General features: G+C 42.8%; 1 protein-coding gene across 1 annotated transcript in view; it reads right to left on the bottom strand.

Moving 5' to 3' along the window:
* The window catches only part of CUBN (cubilin), a 236,538-nt gene that overhangs the window by 15,206 nt on the left and 196,117 nt on the right, over positions 1 to 25,215 (bottom strand). The window contains exons 56-63 of the mRNA XM_040434511.1: positions 23,460 to 23,609; positions 21,341 to 21,529; positions 20,038 to 20,167; positions 18,543 to 18,760; positions 9,265 to 9,470; positions 7,004 to 7,166; positions 3,318 to 3,526; positions 1,506 to 1,653 (exon numbers count right to left, since the gene is read on the bottom strand). Coding sequence (XP_040290445.1) covers positions 1,506 to 1,653; positions 3,318 to 3,526; positions 7,004 to 7,166; positions 9,265 to 9,470; positions 18,543 to 18,760; positions 20,038 to 20,167; positions 21,341 to 21,529; positions 23,460 to 23,609 — 1,413 coding nt within the window. The remainder of the gene's footprint in view (positions 1 to 1,505; positions 1,654 to 3,317; positions 3,527 to 7,003; positions 7,167 to 9,264; positions 9,471 to 18,542; positions 18,761 to 20,037; positions 20,168 to 21,340; positions 21,530 to 23,459; positions 23,610 to 25,215) is intronic.

The following is a 25,215-nucleotide window of genomic DNA, read 5'->3' as shown; positions in this document are numbered from 1 at the left end:
GCCCCCTGCTGCCTGGCAGCCCTGATCTCTTACAGGGGGATATGATAGTACAATTAACCCCTTCAGGTGCGGCACCTGAGGGGTTAATTGTGCTGATCACGGCCCCCTGTAAGAGATCGGATGCTGCTAGGCAGCAGGGGGCAGTCATGTACACAGTTCTCAGTATATTCTAACTAGAAGCGTCCCCATCACCATGGGAACGCCTCTGTGTTAGAATATACTGTCGGAAATGAGGTTTCACGATCTAACTCATATCCGACAGTATATTCTAACATAGAGGCGTTCCCATGGTGATGGGGACGCTTCAAGTTAAAATATACCATCGGATTGGAGAAAACTCCGATCCTATGGTATATTAACTCCTGACTTTACATTTAAAGTCAATGGGGATGGATCCGTTTGAAATGGCACCATATTGTGTCAACGTCAAACGGATCCGTCCCCATTGACTTGCATTGTAATTCAGGACGGATCCGTTTGGCTCCGCACGGCCAGGCGGACACCAAAACTACTTTTTTTTCATGTCCGTAGATCCTCCAAAAATCAAGGAAGACCCACGGACGAAAAAACGGTCACGGATCACGGACCTACGGACCCCGTTTTTGCGGACCGTGAAAAAAAACGTTTGTGTGCATGAGGCCTTAGGCTCAAGCTGAGAGGGTAGAAAGAAGCCACCCAGTCCATTCATTCTGGAAGCAGCCATATAAGAGGAAGGCCTTTAACCAGCCAGCTTGGCAATTGTAAGAAACATTGTATGAGAGACTGTGTGCAATATTGTATGTCACAAAGGAGGGGATATGAAAATGAAGAGGGTACTCAGTGGTCGTGAAGTCAGAGATACTGCAACCTGGGAGCACCTGCTGCATTGGTACTGCACCACGTGGAGACAGAGCCGTGCTGATAAATGCATAACTGCTGTCATCTGATGATGTGCTCTCTGGGGTGGTTTTCGGTTTTCTGGTCTTAAAGGGAATGTATCAACTATATTTTTTTAATCTGTTTTTATTCTATGATCGCAGATTGTTTTATTCTATTTTGTCTAACCGAACCTGTATTCTGGAAAAATCCATTGACTTCTATGGTTGAGTGTAGTGGGCATGCTCTGTGACTTGTGGAGAGGGTGCTGTGCAAGAAGGGTGAGGAGCTGATCTGTAACCATCACCTTTTGTGACTCCTGTGTAATTATATATATATATATATATATATATATAAATATTGTTTGTTACCTTTCATTGTAATCCTCCCAGTGATGATAATGAGATGACTACTAATAAGTGATCTCCACAGAATTCTAAGTATTAGCCTATTGTTATGCTCAGTGACCAAAATGAAGATATTTGAGAAGCGCTGCTCTAATGCTAGCCATGGGGGGACACACAGTTATGTCTGTTCATCTTTATGCTGGTAGGGAGGACAATGCCCCAAATGTGATGGCTATCGCTGACACTGGGCTTTTGGATTTAGGCTAAAATAACATATCTCATCCAAAAAGAAATTAGGCTTACTTGAGATTTGATATGTAAAACTAAGCCCATTGCCAGACACAAATTCCTGCGACTTAAAGGTGACAACAGCTGTTCGTCCATAGGAATAAAACTCTGGTATTTCATATGTTTCAGTGCCGCAGTATCTATGAGCCTGTCCGAGGTCACCCTGCAGACAAAACAGGAGGAGGTAAGTGGAATTAGGAAGCGCATACATTTTATGTTAAATGGGTTTTCCGAGATTTTGATACTGATGACCTATCCTCGGTGGGGGTCCCAGGTGTCCGTTATCCGACCAATCAGATAACGATGACCTATCCTGAGGATGGGTCATCAGTATCAAAATTTTGGAAAACCCCTTTAAGTTACTTACTCTTGTACTCATCTGGTTATAACTTTTATTATACTTCAGAGCTGCATTCACAATTCTGTGGGCTTACTTTAGCATTTTCAATAGTGGAAAACAATATACAATAATTTGATGTACAAAAAAAAACCAAGAACTGCCTCAATCCTTTATGGAGGGAACATTCACACAGTGGAAATTACAGCAAAAATCTTATTGTTGTGAAATCCAGATTCCCTTTGAGAATCAATGGGATTTGGAATATAATTGGTGTTCCTGCAGATTTCGGTGTGGAATATGTGATAAATTTGTGTGTGAACATGTCCTCAGCGGGGTGTATTTCTACAAGCTTTTGACTGGTTTCAATAATAATCGGCAGGATTGTGACTTCAGCTCTGGAGTGTAATACAGAATGTAGTTAAGGAAGGATCAGTACAGGATAAGTAATGTATGTACACAGTGACTCCACCAGCAGAACAGTGAGTGCAGCTCTGGAGTATAATACAGGATGTAACTCAGGATCAGTACAGGATAAGTAATGTAATGTATGGACACAGTGACTGCACTAGCAGAATAGTGAGTGCAGCTCTGCAGTATAATACAGGATGTAACTCAGGATCAGTACAGGATATGTAATGTATGTACACAGTGACTGCACCAGCAGAATAGTGAGTGCAGCTCTGGAGTATAATACAGGATGTAACTCAGGATCAGTACAGAAGAAGTAATGTAATGTATGGACACAGTGACTGCACCAGCAGAATAGTGAGTGCAGCTCTGCAGTATAATACAGGATGTAACTCAGGATCAGTACAGGATAAGTAATGTAATGTATGTACACAGTGACTCCACCAGCAGAAGAGTGAGTGCAGCTCTGGAGTATAATACAGGATGTAACTCAGGATCAGTACAGGATAAGTAATGTAATGTATGTACACACAGTGACTGCACCAGCAGAATAGTGAGTGCAGCTCTGGAGCATAATACAGGATGTAACTCAGGATCAGTACAGGATAAGTAATGTAATGTATGTACACAGTGACTTCACCAGCAGAATAGTGAGTGCAGCTCTGGGGTATAATACAGGATGTAACACAGGATCAATACAGGATAAGTAATGTAATGTATGTACACAGTGACTGCACCAGCAGAATAGTGAGTGCAGCTTTGGAGTATAATACAGGATGTACTAATTTTAATTATTTAGTCAAGTTCATAAATAAGTGATAAGCCCTCGAAATAGAAACTGGATTTTACAGGCTGACATATAGTGCTGCCAGATATGTCCCCAGTGAACCATGTTAAACCTATTAGGCCGAGGTTACACAGCAAGTCTGGATTGTGCCCAAATAGTGGCAGAGTAGTGAGATGACCCTAACATGACCATATGATGTCTATGTCGGAATATGGGATTTTGGCTCCAAATTGGAGCTTCACTATAATTATAATTTACAACAATGCATATTCTAGATGTAAAGCCGACTTACCAAAGGTGAGTCCTTAACCTCTAAGTAGTTATTGGAGCAATCTTGCTCAGCCTGGAGGTGGAAGGACTGAATCTTGACTTTTACATTCTCCTTCTCCGGAGAGTCAATGGTCCAGATGCAGTATGTGAATGGTGGGTAGGAATTAGGATAATTAGGTGACAATGCAGTTGTCATAGACGATGTTGCGTTGTAGATCCCTCCACATATTACTGTAAGAAGAAACATACATCACGATGAGGACAATTTTGATATTTTCCTGATGGACTTTAGGAAAGCACTACATTGCCGATACATCTCGAAGGTCACCTCCACCTTGTAGGTAAATTTGGATGACTGTAACAAAGCAGAACCCCCATTCCCCAAGCCATATTCTCTGCTTCCATGGACTCCTTTCCAAGGATGCTAGAAATTATGCCGTAGTAACTTTCACTGTTGCTATTATAATTGTCTATACTTCCAGACCGGGCCTTTTGCCCCCTTCCTGACCAGGCCTAATTTTGCAAATATGACGTGTCACTTTATGTGGTAATAACTTTGGAACGCTTTTACTTATCCAAGACATTCTGAGATTGTTTTTTCGTGACACATTGTACTTTATGTTAATCATAAATTTGAGTCAATATATTTCACCTTTTATTTATCAAAAAATCCCAAATTTACCAAAGATTTAGAAATATTCGCAATTTTCTACATTTAAATTTCTCTGCCTTTGAAACAAAGTGATACCTCTTAAAATATGTATTATTTAACATTCCCCATATGTCTACTTTTTGTTTTGTCATCATTTTGTAAATGTCATTTTATTTTTTTAGGATGTTAGAAGGCTTAGAATTGTAGAAGCAATTCTTAAAATTTTTAAGAAGATTTACAAAACCCACTTTTTAAGGACCAGTTCAGGTCTGAAGTCACTTTGTGGGGCCCACATAATAGAACCAACCTATAAATGACCCCATTTTTAGAAATGACACCCCTCAAACTCTTCAAAACTGGTTTTAGAAATGTTGTTAACCTTTAGGTGTTCCACAGGAATTAAAGCAAAATAGAGGTGAAATTTCAAAATGTCACTTTTTTTGCAGATTTTCCATTTTAATCAATTTTTTCCTGGAACACATTAAGGGTTAACAACAAAACAAACCTCAATATTTATTACCTTGATTCTGCAGTTAGCAGAAACACCCCATATGTGGTTGTATACCGCTGTTTGGGCACACGACAGGGCACAGAAGGCAAGGAGCTCCATATGGTTTTTGGAAGGCAGATTTTGCTGGAATGGTCTTTGGGCACCATGTTGCATTTGAAGAGGCCCTGACGTAACCCCACAGAGAAAACCCCCAAAAAGTGACCACATTTTGTAAACTACACCGCCCAAGGAATTTCTAAGGGGGAAACAGCTGTTTCATAGAATTTTTAATACTTGGATGTGAAAATGAAAAATTTCATTTTTTTTTACAAGTAAATGGTGCTTTCTTTTCCACAAGAGATAACAGGAGAATATCCCCCCCCCCCAATTTGCTACCCACTTTCTCCTGAATACAGTAACACCCCAATTGTGGTCCTAAACTGTTATTTGGGGATACGCCAGGGCTCAGAAGGGAGGGAGCGGCATCTGGATTTTCTAACTGAATTTTCTGTCATGGTTTTTAAGAGCAATACGTTTTTTTTATTTTTTGTTGAATGAGCTGCGTGAGGGCTTATTTTGTGCAAGACAAGCTGTAGTTTTTATTGGCACCTCTTTGGGGTACATTTGACTTTCTGGTTGCTTTTTATCTATGGGAAGTGAAGTCATAAAAAAGCTGTTTGGTGTAATTTTTCTAATTTTTTTCTACACCGTTCACTTGATGAGGTAGCTTATGTGATATTTTTATAGATCCGGTCATTACGGATGCAACAATACCAAATATGTATATTTTTATTTTATTTTAACATTTTACACAATAAAAACATTTTTAGAAAAAAAATATAATGTTTTTGTGTTGCCATTTTCTTAGAGCCATATTATTTTCTGGCTATAGTCCTATGTGAGGGCTTGTTTTTTGCAGGATGAGGTGACGTTTTTATTGCTACCATTTTGGGGTGCATACGACTTTTTGATTGATTGATATCATGTTTTTTTTTAGATGAGGTGAGTAAAAAAAACTGTTTTGGCATAATTTTTATTTGTTTTTTTTACACCGTTCACTTGAGATCATGTGATATTTTTGTAGAGCCAATTGTTATGGACGCGGTGATACCAAATATGTATATTTTATTTTTATCTTTTACAAGAGCATTTTTAGAAATTTTTAAATTTAAATTTTCATAGAGCCATTTTTTTTATTTTTCTGGATATAGTCTTGTGTGGGGGCTCATTTTTTGCGGGATGAGGTGATGTTTTTATTGCTACGACTTTTTTATTGATTAACATTATGTTTTTTGGGAGGTGAGATCACTAAAAAATCTTGGCGCAATGTTTATTTATTTTAATTTTTATGGTGTTTACATGATGGGGTAGATCATATGATATTATTATACAGCCGGTCGTTGCGGACGCGGTGATACCAAATATTTTATTTTTTTCTTCTATTTTTTTAAAAAATTTTAAATAACGGATTTGGGGGGGGGGGGGGGGAAATGTAAAATGTAAAACTTTAAAAAAAAAAATTTTTTAAAAACACTTTATTATTTTTGTTTTTTAAAGTCATACAATAACATTTAACGTCATATTTGTTTTTTTTTTCACTATTGATTTCTCCTGTAACTGGGGCCGATATAGTTACAGGGTAAATACACCCACCAGTGACTTTCACTCTTTATGCAAGTGAGGGCTTCAGTGCACTAAGGGGTGTGGCTCCTCATCTTTCCAGTGCTGGCCACGCCCCTGAGTGCACTGAAGCCCTCATTTGCATGAAAAATAAAAGTATTTTTTCTCAGGAACGTTGCACCCGATTTTTACAAAACAAAAACAGGTATCAGTTTAATCAGCAAGATCAACCTTACCAGGCAGTATATCTGGCTTAATAGGCTTGATTCTGCTGACAGGTGATCTTTCAGGTCCTTTTTAATACAGAATAAGACAAAATATGCTGTGGGGTGGTCATTTATATGAGTAGCCCCTACTTATTTTGAATTAACACCCCCAACAGAAAGGCAATCTCTACAGCAAACGAAGTTACCAGCTGGACACTTTGTATTAACTGGCCACATGTGGTCATGAGAGGGGTTGTACAAGATGATAAAAGGATCTGACTCCCAGAAAGAGCACCACTGTTGTCCACAGGCTATGTCTGGTACTGCAGGTAATCTCTATTCACTTGAATGAGGACATCACAAAAGGTGATGAATATCTTTCGATGACTACTGTAGTCGAGGATGTACATTTGATCATTTGATACAAGCAGACCACTGTGAGGCCCCTGGATAAAGGGGGCCCAGCTTTATTTGGTCTTATCCCCTTTGCCACTGGGTGGCAAGAACCTTCTGCAGAACTCCCATCTTCAGAGGGTTGGAGAATTGGCCTAAGCATCATGGATGGAGAGGGCAGGAGGCTCAGACATGTTTTTTGTACCAGGTGGACGTCATCATGGAGAGCCATTTTGCCATGCAGCCCCCTCTTTTATTATGTACACCACTGACCATAGTGCCCACACAACTCACGTCAGACGTCTTTCTTTGAGAGGAGATACCTCACTTATGGACACCATACTCACAGTCGTTCATGATATACGTGGCATTAAAGCCTTCCCGCTCCACGGTGAAGTCACTGAAGAACCACACTGTGAGAGAATTGCTTGAAGAGACAAAATGCGCTGGAGTGTCAGAGCCGCAGAATGTGCCTTGTAAACTGCTATTAGTGCTGCTGCCATCAAATATCTGAAATACAGTAAGTCACATGGAAGGACTGAAATGACCTGTTGTAGGTATGCCTTCTCTATGCAGTTATGTGGCGTCCAGCCTGCAGGCAGCATGTTATAGAGCAGGAGGAGCTGAGCAGATTGATGTATAGTTTTAAGGGAAATTATTCAGCTTAACTTGTATTTTATGGATTTATTTTGAGCCTAGGAGTCCAGTGGGCGGTCCTACTCAGTAATTGACAGCTGCCATTCACTTATTAGTACTCATTATGCAAGAAAATGCAGGGATTCAGATCAATGACAAGTTAGACTCAGTCTTTTCCAACAAGGCCATTTATCAATCTGCTTAGCTCCTCCTGTTCTATAAATTGGTGCCCAAACCATGTCCGATGTGTCTAGTTTCCATTAAAGGTTATGGACACCTTTAGGGGCATGTTTTTTTTTTTTAAATATTGCATTGTACTGCTATAGAGATAAAAATCATTTTTTCAGTTGGTCTTTCTTAAAAAATTTGAGCCATTTTCTCTATACAGCCTTGAGATTCTCCAGTAGCAGGCTCTGTATTTTTACTGTTTCCTATAAGGCAGCTCAGCTGATGGCTCCTTATCTCTGACCTCTGACCTACTAAACACTCATTATAGCTCAATTCTTATCTTACTGATAAGAATGTGGCTTAAATAAGTGTTTATGACTTCTTAGTAATTTAGAGATGAGGGGTATTGGAACAAAGTGAAAGTAAAGGTGTGATTCACATAACTAGACAGTTAAAGGAAATGTGTCACCAAACATTTTATCTGCCAGTTAAAATCAGATATCCCTTTTTCTAATCTGTTTTTATTTTCTGATTGCAGATTTCTTTTTTCTATTTCCTGAACATGATTATGGGTTGGCCATCTTGCCTGAGCCATTCTTAACAACATTTAGAAAGCATTAACAAAATTGCTTTACGGCAGCCACATGGGCCAAAGACACAATGGTCTGGAGGAGACCCTATTGACTTCTATGGGAGAGTTTTATAGGCATGCTCTTAGCTCATTGTACAAGGAAAGAATAAATAAGCTCTGACAATTCCATGTTGTGAATGGAGGATCCTGTGTTATCTATACACAGAGGTGTTATCATTACAGGCAGGATTAGAATAACAGATACACAGATAACTGCAGTAAAAGTGATCTTTACAGACCAACAAGTGGCGCCTATTTGGCATAGGGAATAGTGTAAAAACTGCAGGATTTTATGGTTTTTGTTCAACTATAAATATTGACATGGAAAATTAAAAATATAATCAGAAATTCTTTAAAAATATGATCAACATAAAAACGAGATCGGTCATCTTCTGATGACACATTCTCTTTAAGGCGAAGTACAATTGCTATGGTTTGTGGCTTGGTCAAGGACATTTACAGTAATGTCAATTATAAGCATATGATGTGACTGTAGTTGCAATTTAAGACACAATGACACGTTGAGTATATAGTAAGTGCATGTCTCCATTTTCTGTCCTATCCTTGTCCACAAAACGGACAAGTTCTATTTTGCTGCGGCACAGGCATATGGATACGGATAGCACGCGGTGTGCTGTCCTCTTTTTTTTTTTTTGTGGCCCCATTGAAATGAATAGGTCTACATCCAATCCCCAAAAATGTGGGTCGCATGCGGAACAGAAATACTGTCGTGTGCATGAGGCCTTACACTGCATATTTTCTGGTTTGTTCCTTGGATGATATGTGAGTGGAGCTCCCTTAGGCTGGGTTCACACTTGAGCGTTTTACAGCGCGTTCAAACGCGCTGTAAAACGCTCAACACATGAAAACCAATGCTTCCCTATGGCCCTGGTTCTCACTTGAGCGTTTTACAGCGCGTTTGAACGCGCTGAAAAACGCCCTACGCTCAAACAAGTTCTTGAGCTTCTTTGGGGCGTGTTTGTGGCCATAGGACACTGCAGTCAATCACACAAACGCGCGTCAAACGCGCGTTTACTATTGCAAAAAACGCGCATAAAAACGCGCGACAAAAACGCGCGTTAAACTCGCATATCAGATACGCTCAGGTCTGAACCCAGCCTTAGGGTCTATGGTCATAATTAACATTGCAGGTAGAATATTTTCTCTTCTTACTTTGACAAAATCATATCTGCAGGATCCTTGGGACTGCGCCTCCAAAAAGAAGGAGCTGAATGTCAGGTTTATTAGCTGATTTGTGGGGGCAACAATGTTCCAAACACAATCCAGGCTTTTGTCATATTTCCCATCACCATTTGAGTCTGGAGAGCCAAATCGCCCAGTGGCATTAGTCAGGTACCCGCCACATCCTTGTTCAGGTCCTAAAGTGAAAAAAAGAAAATAAATAAAAATAGCCATGATAAAGAAAGAAGAATAGAGGTTTATGAAGGCTTGTGGTTATGTCAGATGGATCCAAACATTCCCAAAACAGTAATAAACTGATTCTATTGAAATACTTAATATTTTTCTACAGATTTTTTTTTTGCCAGGGCACTACTGGAAATCCACATGGACGTCTTCCTGTGCATGTGTACAGCGGTACCGAAACTCCATTGACATGCACGGGATGCGGATTTCATGTGAATTTCACGGCTGAATCGCCGTAAAATCTATGTAAAACAAAATATTTTACAAAGAGCGGCTTTATTTGTGGGTCTATGCTCGCCCCCCTGCATATGCCTCGTCTTAAATTATGCAAATCCTCTGGCAGTCCGCGCGCCTGGAGTAAAAGCTACTCCAACCCCTGACTAAAGTAGTTTTTACTCCTCTTTTACACCTATTTTTGGGCGTAAAAGATTTTAAATTTGCCAGAGCCAAAACCCAGACCCCAGGTCACGCCCAAATATTGTGGCACAGGCATTTAAAGGGGCCTAGCAACTATTTTTATGCCAAAACAATTGTAAAAATGTTAGTAAATGACCCTCATTGTACTCTTACAAAGTATAAGCGTCTGGGAAGGCATTATTACATGGCTCCAGCAGGGGGCACTGCAGGGCAACAAAAATATGTAAGCTACTAACATACAGGGCATTGTTTTTCAGCCTGGACAAGACCGTCCCTCTCGCAGAGCAAAGTAAATAGGAAACAGATAATGTCCCTGCTGCTGCTATACCGGTCATCAACGTTATGCTACCCATACTAACGGCAGAATAAAGTAGAGACAGGAGAGTTGATTTCAGCCGTCTGTCATTTAAAAGTTAAAAGTAAGTGGTTGCCGAGAACCAACATCACAAACATTTCAGACTGGGCCTGGAAAAGAGTCACGGCCACCTGAGAAGAGTCATGGGTATTCATGAATTCCTGCTCTCCTCGCCCACCTGCTGATGACTGACAGTCTTCTACCTAGTTTTCTCCCTTTCTGTCTAGGAGAGAACTGCCAATCATCAGCAGATGGGTGAGAGAGCAGGAGATTAGGAATAACCAGGACTCTTCTCAGGTAGATGTGACTCTTCTCAAGGCCTGGTCTGCATTGATTATGAAGCTGGTTCTCAGCAACCACTTTTAGCTGATGAGTGACACACCGCTGACATCAGCATTTCTGTCACTATATTATGCTGCCCTCAGTGAGATCAGCATAAAGTTGATGACAGGTTTTCTTTAAAAATGGATTCCCCCTAAAATTACTATTCAATCAGATTTGTATCATAAAAGTTATTTAAGTGAGAGTTTCGGGCACTGGAACCCCCATCAGTCTTCTTTTGGAGCAAGAAGTTTTCAGTCTTATGGCCTCATGCACACAACCATGTGCTGACCTCGCCTGTGCTGTGGACCGAAATGCATGGGCATCGACCGCATGTCTGCCGTCTGCGGACGTGGACCCATTCACTTAGAGCATGCCCTACTTTTTTGCTGAGCAGAGGCACTAACAGAAAACCTATGGAAGCACTCCGCAGTGCTTCCGTGGGCTTCCAATCCGTGCCTCCATTCCGCACCATATCTTCCGTGGGCTTCCAATCCGTGCCTCCATTCCGCACCGCACCATATCTTCCAGATGCGGACCCATTCAACTGAATGGGTCCGCGTCCATGATACGTGCGGTTAAATATTAATTATATCTCACAAATTGTGTCCATTGAGATATAATATAACATTCCAGCATATGGGACCCAAATACATAATTTCATATTTCCATAGTAATTCTCATAATAATTGGGGACTAGTCCCTGTTATTCACTGCACTACACACTAAAAAGGGTGTGCACTGCCCTCGATTCTTCTACACGATGCGTGTGCACACGACCGGTGTCCGTATATTGCAGACTCGCTGCAATACGGGCACGGACCTGCGACGGTCGTTTGCATGAGGCCTTATACTTGTTAAGGTTCAGAATGGAGATTCAGAAAAATGGCTCACAAAGTGGTGTCCCTGACCCCCTAAACAAATACAGGCCACAGAGCAGACCCCCTAAACAAATACAGGCCACAGAGCAGACCCCCTAAACAAATACAGGCCACAGAGCAGACCCCCTAAACAAATACAGGCCACGAAACAGACCCCCTAAACAAATACAGGCCACTAAACAGACCCCCTAAACAAATACAGGCCACTAAACAGACCACCTAAACAAATACAGGCCACGGAGTAGACCCCCTAAACAAATACAGGCCACGGAGTAGACCCCCTAAACAAATACAGGCCACGGAGCAGACCCCCTAAACCAGGGATCTGCAACCTCCAGCTGTTCAGAAACTACAACTCCCAGAATGCTTCATTCACTTCTGTGGGCGTTAGAAGAACAGCCGAGCATGTTTGCATGCTGGGAGTTGTAGTTTCACAGCAGCTGGAGTGCCGAAGGTTGCTGCTCCCTGCCCTAAACAAATACAGGCCACAGAGCAGACCCCCTAAACAAATATAGACCCCCGGACTCCTGAATTAAATATATACCCCACTCCCCCCAAAATAATACAGATCCCAGATCAGAACACCAAAATAAATTTTAAAAACAGACTAAAGCCCCTAAAAAAATGCACATCAGACCCTCAACCCATTATAAAAACCTAACACCAGACCCTCCTTTGTGCTGACCCATGATCAGCTTTACATACCATATGTATCTCTGGAGCTATATGTGAGGGACTATTTTCTACGGTGGGGAGGAAGTGGTTAACAACAGCTAATGCAATGCATCCTGGGAGATGCAGGTATTTGATGAGCTGCTGCCCACCCACAGAAATGGAAGAAAGTCCTCCAATTATGTGAGTAAAAACAGTTTTAAATTTGTCGGATAATGCCTTTGATAAAGACCACCAGACCAGACAGACATTCACCTCTCCTCCGCAGGCACCTTCACAGACAACATGGGCCAGTAATAGGAAGTTGACTGCAGTGCTGGGAGTAAAGAGCAGAGCAGGAAGAGATAACTAAAGCTTTAACGAGCCTCTGTCAGCAGGATCAACCCTATTTAACCAGGCATAGTGCTGATAAACAAAACAATATATTTATTTTCACATACATAAATTTTTTAATTTATATAAATTAGGTATTTGGAGCACCAGGGGGATGGCCATAGCTCTGGGAGCACCAATAAAGCAATGTCTTTCTGTGCTTTCTGTACTTCCCCTTTCCCTCTGAGAGTGATAGGGCTGGACATCTCGTCCGGCCCTCTGTTCTCGCGGCATCGCCAAGTCTCAGTGACTCGGACCTTGTGCAGTGGATCTGAGGAGCTTGGAAAGCAGAGCTCATCTGATCCACGATGAAGGCACCAAGTCACTGAAAAGACTCAACGCTTGTGCAGTGGATCCTTCTGCTTCTTCCCAAGCTCAGGAAGCAACATATGATTCACTGCGCAAGCACCGACTCACTGAGCCATGGCACTGCAGAGAGAGCACAGGGCTAGATGAGATGAGCCTAGAAGGAGGAATACAGAGAGCACAGTGCTCCAAATAGCCAAATTACATAAATATGAAAATGAGTGTATGTCTGCACTTACTACCTCTGAAGAGAAAAGAAAAATATAGTTTTACTGACACTAATGTGTCTTCTGGACGTGTGACCAGGACAAGTCATATGAGCTTTATCACAGGGTGTATAATATTCCTATCTCTGTTTATTACGATGCCAACGGCATGACTTTTAGTCACCACCAATACTGTAAAAAGCCTTAATGTCACGAGGGAAGAAAAGAAGAAGTTACTGAGAGACATTGTGCTGCGTCCAACACAAGCACTGCTGTGCAGAATTGAATAAAGATGGTAATAATGTCAGTGCTGACCACTACGCGTATAGAGGAGCAGACTATGAGGCTCATACAGGGCTTGGCATGGACAGTAGTAATTCTCCACCTTTGGCGTAAAACAGAATTTCGTATGAAAATTTAGGTAAAATTGTTGTCGAAAACTGGAGTGTAGGAACCAGTAGGAACCATCTTGGTGTGTTCGATACTTCTGTCCCTTGGTACAAGAAAAAGCTGCAACCTGCGTCATTTCCAGATCTATCACAGAACCCTGGCCAAATAAAACTTAGCTTTTAATACATTCTCAATAAAATTACAATGTCAAGAATCAAAAAACAAAACCATACTAAAGGGTCCATAATACCAAACTGGTATGATCTAGTCAAATATAAATGAGAGGGGCACCAGGGATCTGATCACAGGGGCAAGCCAGGTAGACAGTGAGTGCGGGGGAGGGGGGCACAACTGCAGCGAGCCCCTGAGGTGCTGGTGCAGAGGATAGGAGTGGTAGTGGCCCTGATGAGGTGTTGTGTGTCACATTGTACTCCCTCAGGCCGTTGCTCCCTCGGGATAGGTGCAGTGGAAAGGTGGTTTGAAGAATCAGGACAGAAGTAAACATATAACAGTGCAAAATATAACTTGTAGTTCATCCAGCAGTGGTAGGTACATAGTGAAGTTTCGCTAACCAGGTGAGGAGGCATGGTTGCAGGTTAGGTGACAGTTAAGTGTCACTTGTGGATATAGGTGTTCAGGATGTGTTACAGGCGTGGAGGTAGACTGGCCTGGCAGTGTTCTAGGGGATGGTGTCTGAGCTGTAGTCCCTCACCTGCAGCAGGGTCTGTAAAGCTGTGGCTTTGCAGATCACTCTGCTGTATAGGCACACTGAAGTTCTTTGAAAGCAGTGTTCTTGATTCTGGCAGGTTTCCTGGAATAAGGATCTCACAAGGGAATATATATATATATTTATATATATATCTACATCTTAGGCCTCTTTCACACGACCGTATGGCTTTTTCAGTGTTTTGCTGTCCGTTTTAAACGGATCCGTTGTTCTGTTTTTCCGTATGGCATATACAGTATACAGTAATTTCATAGAAAAAATTGGGCTGGGCATAACATTTTCAATAGATGGTTCCGCAAAAAACGGAACAGATACAGAAGACATACGGATGCATTTCCGTATGTGTTCAGTTTTTTTTGCGGACCCATTGACTTGAATGGAGCCATGGAACGTGATTTGCGGGCAATAATAGGACATGTTCTATCTTTTAACGGAACGGAAAAATGGAAAAAACGGAAACGGAATGCATACGGAGTACATTCCGTTTTTTTGGCGGAACCATTGAAATCAATGGTTCCGTATACGGACCGTATACGGAACGCAAAAAACGGCCCGTAAACGGGGGGAAAAAAACGGTCGTGTGAAAGAGGCCTTAGGCTACATTCACACGTCCGTGGTGTGTTGCGGACCCGCAAATTGCGGGTCCGCAACACACCAGCCCGTCACCCCCATAGAAATGCCTATTCTTGTCCGCAAGCTGCGGACAAGAATAGGACATGCTCTATCTTTTTGCGGAGCTGCGGACCTAAAATCGGGGCCGCGCTACGCAATTGTGGCTGCAGACAGCACACTGTGTGCTGTCCGCATCCATTCTGTCCCCATAGAGAATGAATGGGTCCGCACCCATTCCGCAAAATTGTGGAAAGGATGCGGACCCATTTTGCGGACGTGTGAATGGAGCCTTAAAGGGTTGTTTTTCCATAATGGGCATTTACCGTATCTCATAACCACAGAATAGGGTGATAAATGTCTAGTCGCAGGGACCCCCACCAATTATTAAAGGGGTTTTGCCATATACTATTTTTCACTCTTACGTTTATTTTTTATCTATTACTCTACCTCCCATTCCTCTTTGGATTGTTTTTTTTTTTTTTTTTATTAAATTAACCTCATTTGCAGTTTTCTCTTATCTCCCATGCTTGAATCCTAATTCCTGGTAGGTCATGTGACTGCTGTTCCATCATACCTGGGCAGTGAGATGTGTCCTGACATCAGCAGATCATGTGACACTAACCATACACCCTTTCCTATGTCCTACATGACCAGGCTCCATAGAGGACGTAACTAACAGAAACTGAAAATCGAAACAGATTTGCCACTGGGTGCAATGGTAAGCTAGTAACTCTAGAATAAGACACTTTTGATAAATGGTGGTATTTGGGGACAGTGAGACTCCATTTAATGTCTATGGGGGTGACAGAAACATCTGACATGGCAGGGGGGGGGAAATGAATGGTTGTTCGTGTAATATATGGATGCCTGAAGTCCTCCAGAACGGGAGTCTGGCTCATAAACTGGGGTCCTGTGCTGCAGAGAACCATATAATCTTATTGAGCAAATGCACAGGGGTTGCCTTTATTTAAGCGGTTGTACAAAATTAGGATAATATGGGTGCATTCTTCCAGAAAGTGTGCCACACTTGTCTACAGGTTGTACGTGGTACTGCAGCTCATCCTCATTCCCTTCAATGGAGCTGAGCTGCAATACCAGACAAAGCCCATGGCTAGGTTTGGCACTGTAAGGAAGAAGTCATGTTTTTCTAAACCTTTAAAACCCCTTTGATTTATAACATACGTATTAGGCCTCCTGCACACGAACGTATTTTTTTGCGGTCCGCAAAAACGGGTCCCGTTTTCCCGTGATCCGTGACCGTTTTTTCGTCCGTGGGTCTTCCTTGATTTTTGGAGGATCCACGGACATGAAAAAAAAGTCTTTTTGGTGTCCGCCTGGCCGTGCGGAGCCAAACGGATCCGTCCTGAATTACAATGCAAGTCAATGGGGACGGATCCGTTTGACGTTGACACAATATGGTGCCATTTCAAACAGATCCGTCCCCATTGACTTTCAATGTAAAGTCTGGAGTCCCTTTTATACCATCGGATCGGAGTTTTCTCCAATCCGATGGTATATTTTAACTTGAAGCGTCCCCATCACCATGGGAACGCCTCTATGTTAGAATATACTGTCGGATATGAGTTAGATCGTGAAACCTCATTTCCGACAGTATATTCTAACACAGAGGCGTTCCCATGGTGATTGGGACGCTTCTAGTTAGAATATACTACAAACTGTGTACATGACTGCCCCCTGAGATCAGGGCTGCCAGGCAGCAGGGGGCAGACCCCCCCCCCAGTTTGAATATCATTGGTGGCCAGTGCGGCACCCCCCCTTCCTCCCTCTATTGTAATAATTTGTTGGTGGCACAGTGTGCTCCCCCCCCCCCCCACTTCCTCCCTCTATTGTAATAATTTGTTGGTGGCACAGTGTGCGCCCCCCCCCCCCCTTCCTCCCTCTATTGTAATAAATCGTTGGTGGCACAGTGTGCGCCCCCCATTGGCCCCCCCCTCCCTCTATAGCATTAACAACATTGGTGGCCAGTGTGCGGCCTCCCATCTACCCCCCCCCCCCCCCCCGATCATTGGTGGCAGCGGGTTACTAGCAATAGTACAATAGTAAAAGATTCATACTTACCTGGGAGCTGCGATGTTCGTGTCCGGCCGGGAGCTCCTCCTACTGGTAAGTGATGGTTCATTTAGCAATGCGCCGCACAGACCTGTCACTTAACAGTAGGTGGAGGCAGCTCCCGGCCGGACACGAACATCGCAGCAGCAGGTAAGTATGAATCTTCTACTATTGTACTATTGCTAAGTAACCATGGCAACCAGGACTGTAGTAGCGTCCTGGTTGCCATGGTTACCGATCGGAGCCCCAGCTATTAAACTGGGACTCTGATCGGAACTCCGCTGCCACCAATGATGGGGGGGGGGGAGATGGGAGGCCGCACACTGGCCACCAATGTTGATAATGCTATAGAGGGAGGGGGGCCGATGGGGGGCGCACACTGTGCCACCAACGAATTATTACAATAGAGGGAGGGAGGGGCGCACACTGTGCCACCAACGAATTATTACAATAGAGGGAGGGAGGGGGGGGGCGCACACTGTGCCACCAACGAATTATTACAATAGAGGGAGGGAGGGGGGGGCGCACACTGTGCCACCAACGAATTATTACAATAGAGGGAGGGAGGGGGGGGGCGCACACTGTGCCACCAACGAATTATTACAATAGAGGGAGGGAGGGGGGGGGTGCACACTGTGCCACCAACGAATTATTACAATAGAGAGAGGGGGGGGGGGCCGCACTGGCCACCAACCTATTATTACAATAGAGGGGGGGGCCGCACTGGCCACCAATAATATTCAAACTGGGGAGGGGGGGAGGGTCTGCCCCCTGCTGCCTGGCAGCCCTGATCTCTTACAGGCCGTGATCAGCACAATTAACCCCTTCAGGTGCCGCACCTGAAGGGGTTAATTGTGCTGATCACGGCCCCCTGTAAGAGATCGGGTGCTGCCAGGCAGCAGGGGGCAGTCTTGTACACAGTTTGTAGTGTATTCTAACTAGAAGCGTCCCCATCACCATGGGAACGCTTCTGTGTTAGAATATACTGTCGGTTCTGAGTTTTCACAAAGTGAAAACTCAGCTTTGAAAAAGCTTTTATGCAGACGGATCTTCGGATCCGTCTGTATAAAAACTAACCTACGGCCACGGATCACGGACACGGATGCCAATCTTGTGTGCATCCGTGTTCTTTCACGGACCCATTGACTTGAATGGGTCCGTGAACCGTTGGCCGTGAAAAAAATAGGACAGGTCTTATTTTTTTCACGGCCAGGAAACACGGATCTCGGATGCGGCTGCAAAACGGTGCATTTTCCGTTTTTTACACGGACCCATTGAAAGTCAATGGGTCCGTGAAAAAAAACGGAAAACGGCACAACGGCCACGGGTGCACACAACGGTCGTGTGCAGGAGGCCTTAGTAGTCAGGGTAAGCTATGAGTACGGTCTGATTATTTTATTACTGTCTTGTTTATTAGTGTTTCTTCTACCTTCTATAGATATTTTGTAAGTCATTTTATGCAATGTGTCATTCAAGCAGTCACAAATGAATCTGAGGGTCATCCTGATGTCTCATCTAACGTGGGCAGCTATAGGACCTTGTGATCTGTCGCTTCATCACTGGGTTTAATAGAGGAAGCGGCATTGTCTTGTGATTAAGGCCATATTGGCAATGAGCTGGGAGTACAAAACAGACAAGAAGGCCTCGCCGGCTTCAAACCACACATTTCTCTATCTCTTATGCGATACTTAACATACCTAATGTCTGTCTATAGGAGGCTCTCCAGCCACCAGCACTAACATGACTGTCAGTATAAAAGACCAGGAACAGACGATTGCTCGAGCTTCTTATAACCGGAGGCAGAACTTTCCCACAGAACTTGCCAAAACGTTTGGCATAGATGTCTGATCCATCGTAGACCGAAACGTGGTCATATGTACAGGAACCCGACCCCTCTACATCAAACTCATTGAATCTGTAAACAAGCATTATATTATTTTACATCTGTAATATAAGAATATATATGGTTAAAGGAGTTTTCTAACAATCTGAAGCCCCCAAAATACGAGGGTGAGTCAAAAATTATTGGCACTCTGGCCGTAGAATTTATTTTAATCAACTTTCAGAAAATACAAATATATCATTTTTTTACATAATGTCCTTGCTTTTCAATATACTTTTTCCATCTGTCAACAAGCGTTTGTATCCCTTCATTAAAAATGTTTTAGGCTGAGCTGTGAGCCACAAATGCATCACTGTCTTCACCTCTTCATCGGACGTGAATCTTCGTCCTCGACATAATCCACTGTCACTCGTCTATACAACAGAATCAGTTTGTGTACGCTCAATGTTGTCATCAGTCGTGGACGTGGACGGGCGTTTGGCTTCTTCTTCATGGCTGACACTTGTGTGACATTCCTTGAAATTCTCTATCTATTCATACATACTTGTTCGCGACAAAACCATTTCTTCATACTCTGCACAAAGTATTGGCACCAGACACAGCCTCAGATCAAAAAAAAAACAAATCACTGCACGTTGCACTTCTTTCATGCAAATCACAAGTCGGGTGGCCGTTGTTCCTCACAACGCAGTCACAAATGAATTGCCGTAACACATTCAAACCAGCACAGCATTGACTGAGGCGATTATGCCGAAAAATTATGTATTTGTCTTTTCTGAGAGTTGATTAAAATAAATTCTACAGCCAGAGAACGGATAATTGTTGACTCACCCATGTGAAAAAATAATAAAATGTGTTTGTCTTTAAAGGGTTATTTGAACTTTCTTTTTAGACTTTTTGGCTCCCACCACTTGTGGAGACTTGTGGACTTGTGGAGAGAAGCATACTTACCTGCTCTCCGCCACTTGGTTCCAGCTCCTTCTGTCCACCACTGTTGTCCCCTGTACGTAAACTTCCAGAATGGACCTGGGTCACTGTGGTCACATGCAACTTGAGAGAAACATCACCACTGCGTTGGTGCACATGACCCTATCCCCACCGGAAGTTTACATGAGGAGACTGGAGTACAGGAAAGAAAGAGGTGGACTGAAGGAGCCAGAACCAGTAAGTATGCCTTCCTCCACAGGTCCAGAACTGGGGGACCCAAAAAGGATCAAAAAAGTGGAATAACCCTTTAAAGCGGAGGCAGAGGAATTGGGGGGTGGGGGGACTTTAAAGGTAAAAACTATTCAAGGAGATTTTGTAATTGTCAAGAATAAATAAATAAATGCAAAAAATTCTCATCTTACTTAAGTTCTATGATCTTGTTCTCTTCTGCGGTGAGGAGATAGGTGCAGTTCATGTTGTTGTGGTAGTTGGTGAATGAATGAGTTGGGCTCCTTATGGTGCCAGAAGTTCTGTTAAATGTTCCTCCACAAGCTGAAATTCAGTACAGATTATTCATTGTATCCACAACACACAACAAGTATATTATGACCTCAAAAATGAATGATTCGTACGGGTTAGTAGTACTGAGGGGCCCCCGGACATTATGGAGGGGGAGGCATGGCCATACTGGCATTTGCCTATGGTTATTTGACCTGTGGTAATTGTCTGCCTGGTGATAGATGGGTTATTGTTAGGCATTTTTGGCGGGAAAAGGGTTTCCCGCTTTTGTGGGATCACTGGGCAGAGGAGTATTTCTGCCCAGTGAACACCCTGCAATTGGTGGGAATTTTAGCCTATGATGGCCCAGGGTTGTAAGGAAGGTTAGCGGAGCCCTGGAGATTGCCGCTGATTGGCTTAAGCGTATGCAGAAGGGGCTATAATTAGCCGTGCTCCGCAGGCTGGGCTTGTCTTGGACTTGAACCTGCCTGTGGAGCCGGATCCTGTGTGCCCCTCCCGCCCGCCCCTTATCTATGGTAAGTTTTGGGGATGTGATTGATGTTTGGGTGAAGTAATGATAGTCGTCCCGTGATGGGATGGACTCTGAGTTTTAGTTATATATATTTATTTATTATTGGAGTCTGAGTTTATGACTGGGCTCTTAAAAGTTTAAATTTGGTACTTTATTTAATAAATCAGTTCCGTTTACCTCCACTCTCTAGTCAGTGTATTCTTTATTTATATGGTGTGTTTTATTTAATAAAATTTAGGTTGGGCACAATATGCCATGTACCTATAGAGGATGACTACCTGCAGTTTATTTTCCTCGGTGTGTGCTCCTTGGTTGCAGAGCTTAGATCTGTGACTACAGTTTGACTACAGTGTCTACAGTTTGTATGAGGTAGTCTGAGATACGCCCCCTGCCTCGTCATTGGTTCAGGATACTCATCTTTCCCTCCCCCTCTAGCTCTTTCTCCTCTCATTGGCTGCTGTGTATAAACACAAGTCTATCACAGGCTCGCCATAACATCAGTGCATGGAGAGAGGATTTCCATTATAGTAAGGGTAGAATGATTATAAAGTACACCAGGGAGAAAAAGATGGGCCGCACATATAATGAGGCATTTTAGCCTAGGGGCAACCTAGAGGGCTTCTTTAATTCAGTTTTTATTTTGGGTAAAAGCTCCAGAGATGATGGTTGGCCATACATTGACGGGAGTTACTTACAGTATAGCCTGTAGGTAGCCATAAATCCATGCATGGCTACGTTAGAGTCTGTATAGAAATTAATTGACATAGTTCCTCTACTGCTGACGGGTGCAGGTATGGTGTCACCACAGAAGGTCGCCAGGGGGCTTCCTGAAGTTGAGACTCCGCTGAATATTTTCACTCTGTCCCTGTTACATAATACATTGTCTGTAAAGAAAAGATGGTACAATTAACTCCATAATACAGAGATGTTGTCTGGCCTGGAGAACCTCTGTTCTGATTATGGGCCCCCCTGAGACCTGATGATGGAAAACCCCACTGCTGTAGAGTCTTGTCAGTTGTCATCACAAATATCTAGGAGGACTATTGAAGTAAACGACCTTTGCTCTAATTACGCAGCTCTCTGGGACACTATGTAGTGCTACGTGGTCACGGTTTAGCACTATGTGGACACTTGCACCACGTAAGCAAAGTACCGTACTCTGGGTACAGTTTGCCACTGTATTGATGCTATAAGTATATGTCCAAATATGCATATACTCCTTGCTGAAATCCATGTGAAACCTGCATCAAATCCATGTACCATTGTTTCCAGTGGGGCTAATCAGCAGTCAGGTCAGGGGCATCACAAACTGCAAATCTATGGCTTAAATATAAGGGTCAGCTCAGATTTCTGCAGTAAATCTGTAGTGACCCAGTGGATGGATGTTAAAGGGTTGCAGCTCTCACCTGTGAGCTTTCTCTTGGAAGCACGGAAAAAGGTCCCGGACAATGACCATGTAGCCTTCCACAAAGAAAAATCTAATCCAGCTTCCCGAAGCTGGATTCGATTTTTCTTTGTGGAGGGGTTAAATGACTGTACTGATTTGTTATAGTCTTTATTCATGACAGAATTGTTCTTTTATTGCTTCAGTTTACCTGAAGGTTGATGTGCATGGTTAAATCCCTTTCCCTAGAGATAGTAACCAGGAAGGGATGGGCTTGGCTTGTTCATGGTCATTCAGAGAGTCCAGACCAGTAGCAATTGTTTTGTCTCGGGAGCAATCATTAGGAGAAATAAAATGGCCGCTGTCCTATTAGTACATACAGAACCTGTCCTAATCACACAGGAGGACAAGTTACTTCACAACACTGAGCTAAAGAGCTGCCTCATCCTCCTCTCTGCTCTGCTTGTCATGGAATATGATCCTGAATACAGATGATACAATCTTCAGCTGAATCTCTGTAGGAATGGGGTTCAAGAGGAGACATGAAGTACAGAGACGGCTGTGGTAATGGAGACTGCATACAAGAGCTGCTGCTCATTACTACATCCCCATCCTCCTCCCCCCCCCCCCCATGGACTCCATTCCTACAGAGATTTAGCTGAAGATCTTATCATTTGTATTTAGGATCATAATCCCTGACAAGCAGAGCAGAGAGGAGGATGAGGCAGCTCTTTACCTCAGTGTTGTGAAGTAACTTGTCCTCCTGTGTGATTAGGACACATTTTGTGTGCACTAATAGGACGGCAGCCATTTTATTTCTCCTAATGGTCGCTCCCCAGACAAAACGAGCCATTATAACTAATGAAAGGTATTTGGGAATATATTTATAATAAAGTAATATTTAAGTATTTTCATTTTATTAATTCCTGGAGAACCCCTTTAAGAGGCGCCTAAAAGGTCATGCCCCCTTCAGCTACACTCCATCCTCTTATAGTTTTAAAAATTCACAAAACAGAAAAAAATAATCATTTTTATGTCAAATGTGGCTTGAGCAAAAATGTGAACGTTTTATAACTGCCATAAATGGGTTATTATGGTAAATGTCTTTCCAGCCTGTATTAGGGGATGGATTAAATGGCCATTTCTCGACTCTCATGTTATAATCAGAACTGTTCCATGTCCCTGTGGAGGAGAACCAATAATACAGCTTTTAAACATCTCCATCTAGAGGTGCAAACTAAAGGGGAAGATTTTGTAAAGGAGAACTGGCTTTTCTGCCCATATCAACCAATCAGATTCCACCTTTCATATTCTATAGGAACTCTGAAAAATGAAAGGAGGAATCTGATTGGTCGCTATGGGCAACTAAGCCAGTTCTGCTTTACACCGGTTTTGATAAATCTCCATGGTCATGATATTCCGATACTCACACTCAAGTTCAAAGGTGAGGAAGGTGAGGACTATGAACATGTCGTCATCCGCCTGGATGGTATAATTGCAGTTCAGGTTGTTCTCGTATTTGTTTGGATAATTTGAAGAAACGATTCGGCCGCTCGGTTTTGTGAAGTTTGAGCCACATCCTGCAAGACAAAATCATTCATGTGACATGCAAGTGGATGTCTCTGTGCCAACGGGAATCGGGTGAACTAACGAGGGGAGGGAACGCAACCACAGAGGGGGCCGACTGCTGTGATCAGGGGGCATAAATTAGTTGGACCTCCGCCGATGAAACATATGCAAACCAAAAAGCTGAAATTAAATACTGATGGTCGTCATTTCCTCACTCAGGAACAGGATGGTCTTTTTGCTCTAGTATTTAGTTATTTATTAGGCTCATTTTTGTGCTTCTCCTTTTCATTACATCTGTGGTCTCTATGATCCTTCTACCAAACACGTTCCAAAGTCTACTTGAAGGACACACACAAGTCAAGGTTAGGAGCCATATCTGGATATTGCTATAAAATTTCTAATCGCTTTTATCCCCCTCCCGCTGCAGCCAATTAAATTTTTTTGTTACCACCGCTTTCCAAGTACCATCATTTTTTTATTTTTTATTTTGACATAGCGATATCAGGGTTTATTTTATGCGGGATGACTTGTACATATGTACCCTATAATTGAGAAACTTTTAAAAGATTATTTGTGGGATGGAATGGGAATAAAATTTAATTCTGCAATTGTTTTTTGGGTTTTGTTTTTACAGTGTTCACTGTAAGGGCTCGTGCACACGACCGCAAATTGCGGATATGAAAAACACGGATGCCGCCCATGTTCGTTCCGCAATTTACGGAACGGGTCATCTATAATAGAAATTCCTATTAGGAGATGTTCTATTTTTATCGCAGCCCCACGGAATGGAGCAATGGGTGCGGACAGGACATGGAGTGCTGTCCGCATCTTTTGTGGCCCCAATAAAGTGAATGGGTCCGCACCCAAGATACAAAAAATGCGGCTCGGATGCGGAACCAAACAATGTTCATGTGCATGAGCCCTAAACGTGACATGTCAGCTTTATTCTGCAGGTCAGCACAATTATAGCGATACCAAATTTATGTGGTTTTTGTAATGTTTTAATACTTTTACAAAATAAAAAATACTTTAGAAAAAATGTTTTGTATGTTGCCATATTCTGAGACTCATAACATTTTTAGGTAGGAGCCGAGTGACTTATTTCTGCTTTAATTTGTTTGAGCTTTAGTTTTTATTGGTACTATTTTGGGGTACATATGACGTCTTGTTCACTTCTTTTTATTACACTACAAAATCCTAGCAATTCTAGCATTGTGATTTTTTTTTTTTTTTAAAGCGGACCTTTCATCACAATAAAAAATCTAAACTAAGTATACAGACATGTAGAGCGGTGCCCAGGGATCTCCCTGCACTTACTATTATCCCTGGGCGCCGCTCCGTTCTCCCGGTGTAGGCTCCGGTATCTTCAGATTTTCGGCTCAACCGGGAGGAGCCTGTTCTTGTTCTCCTGGGCGTCTCCTTCTCCCAGGCTGGAGTGCTGGCCAATCGCAGCGCTCAGCTCATAGCCTGGGAGAAAAAAAACTCTCAGGGATAATAGTAAGTGCAGGGAGATCCCTGGGCGCCGCTCTCCATGTCTGTATGCTTAGTTTAGATTTTTTATTGTGATGAAAGGTCCTCTTTAACCACATTCATCATGCAGGATAAATGATTGTAATG

This window comes from Bufo bufo, chromosome 5, assembly GCF_905171765.1.
Source record: "Bufo bufo chromosome 5, aBufBuf1.1, whole genome shotgun sequence".
NCBI lineage: Eukaryota > Metazoa > Chordata > Amphibia > Anura > Bufonidae > Bufo > Bufo bufo.
The sequence above is the reverse complement of the archived record's forward strand: the minus strand, read 5'-3'. Positions and strand labels throughout refer to the sequence as shown.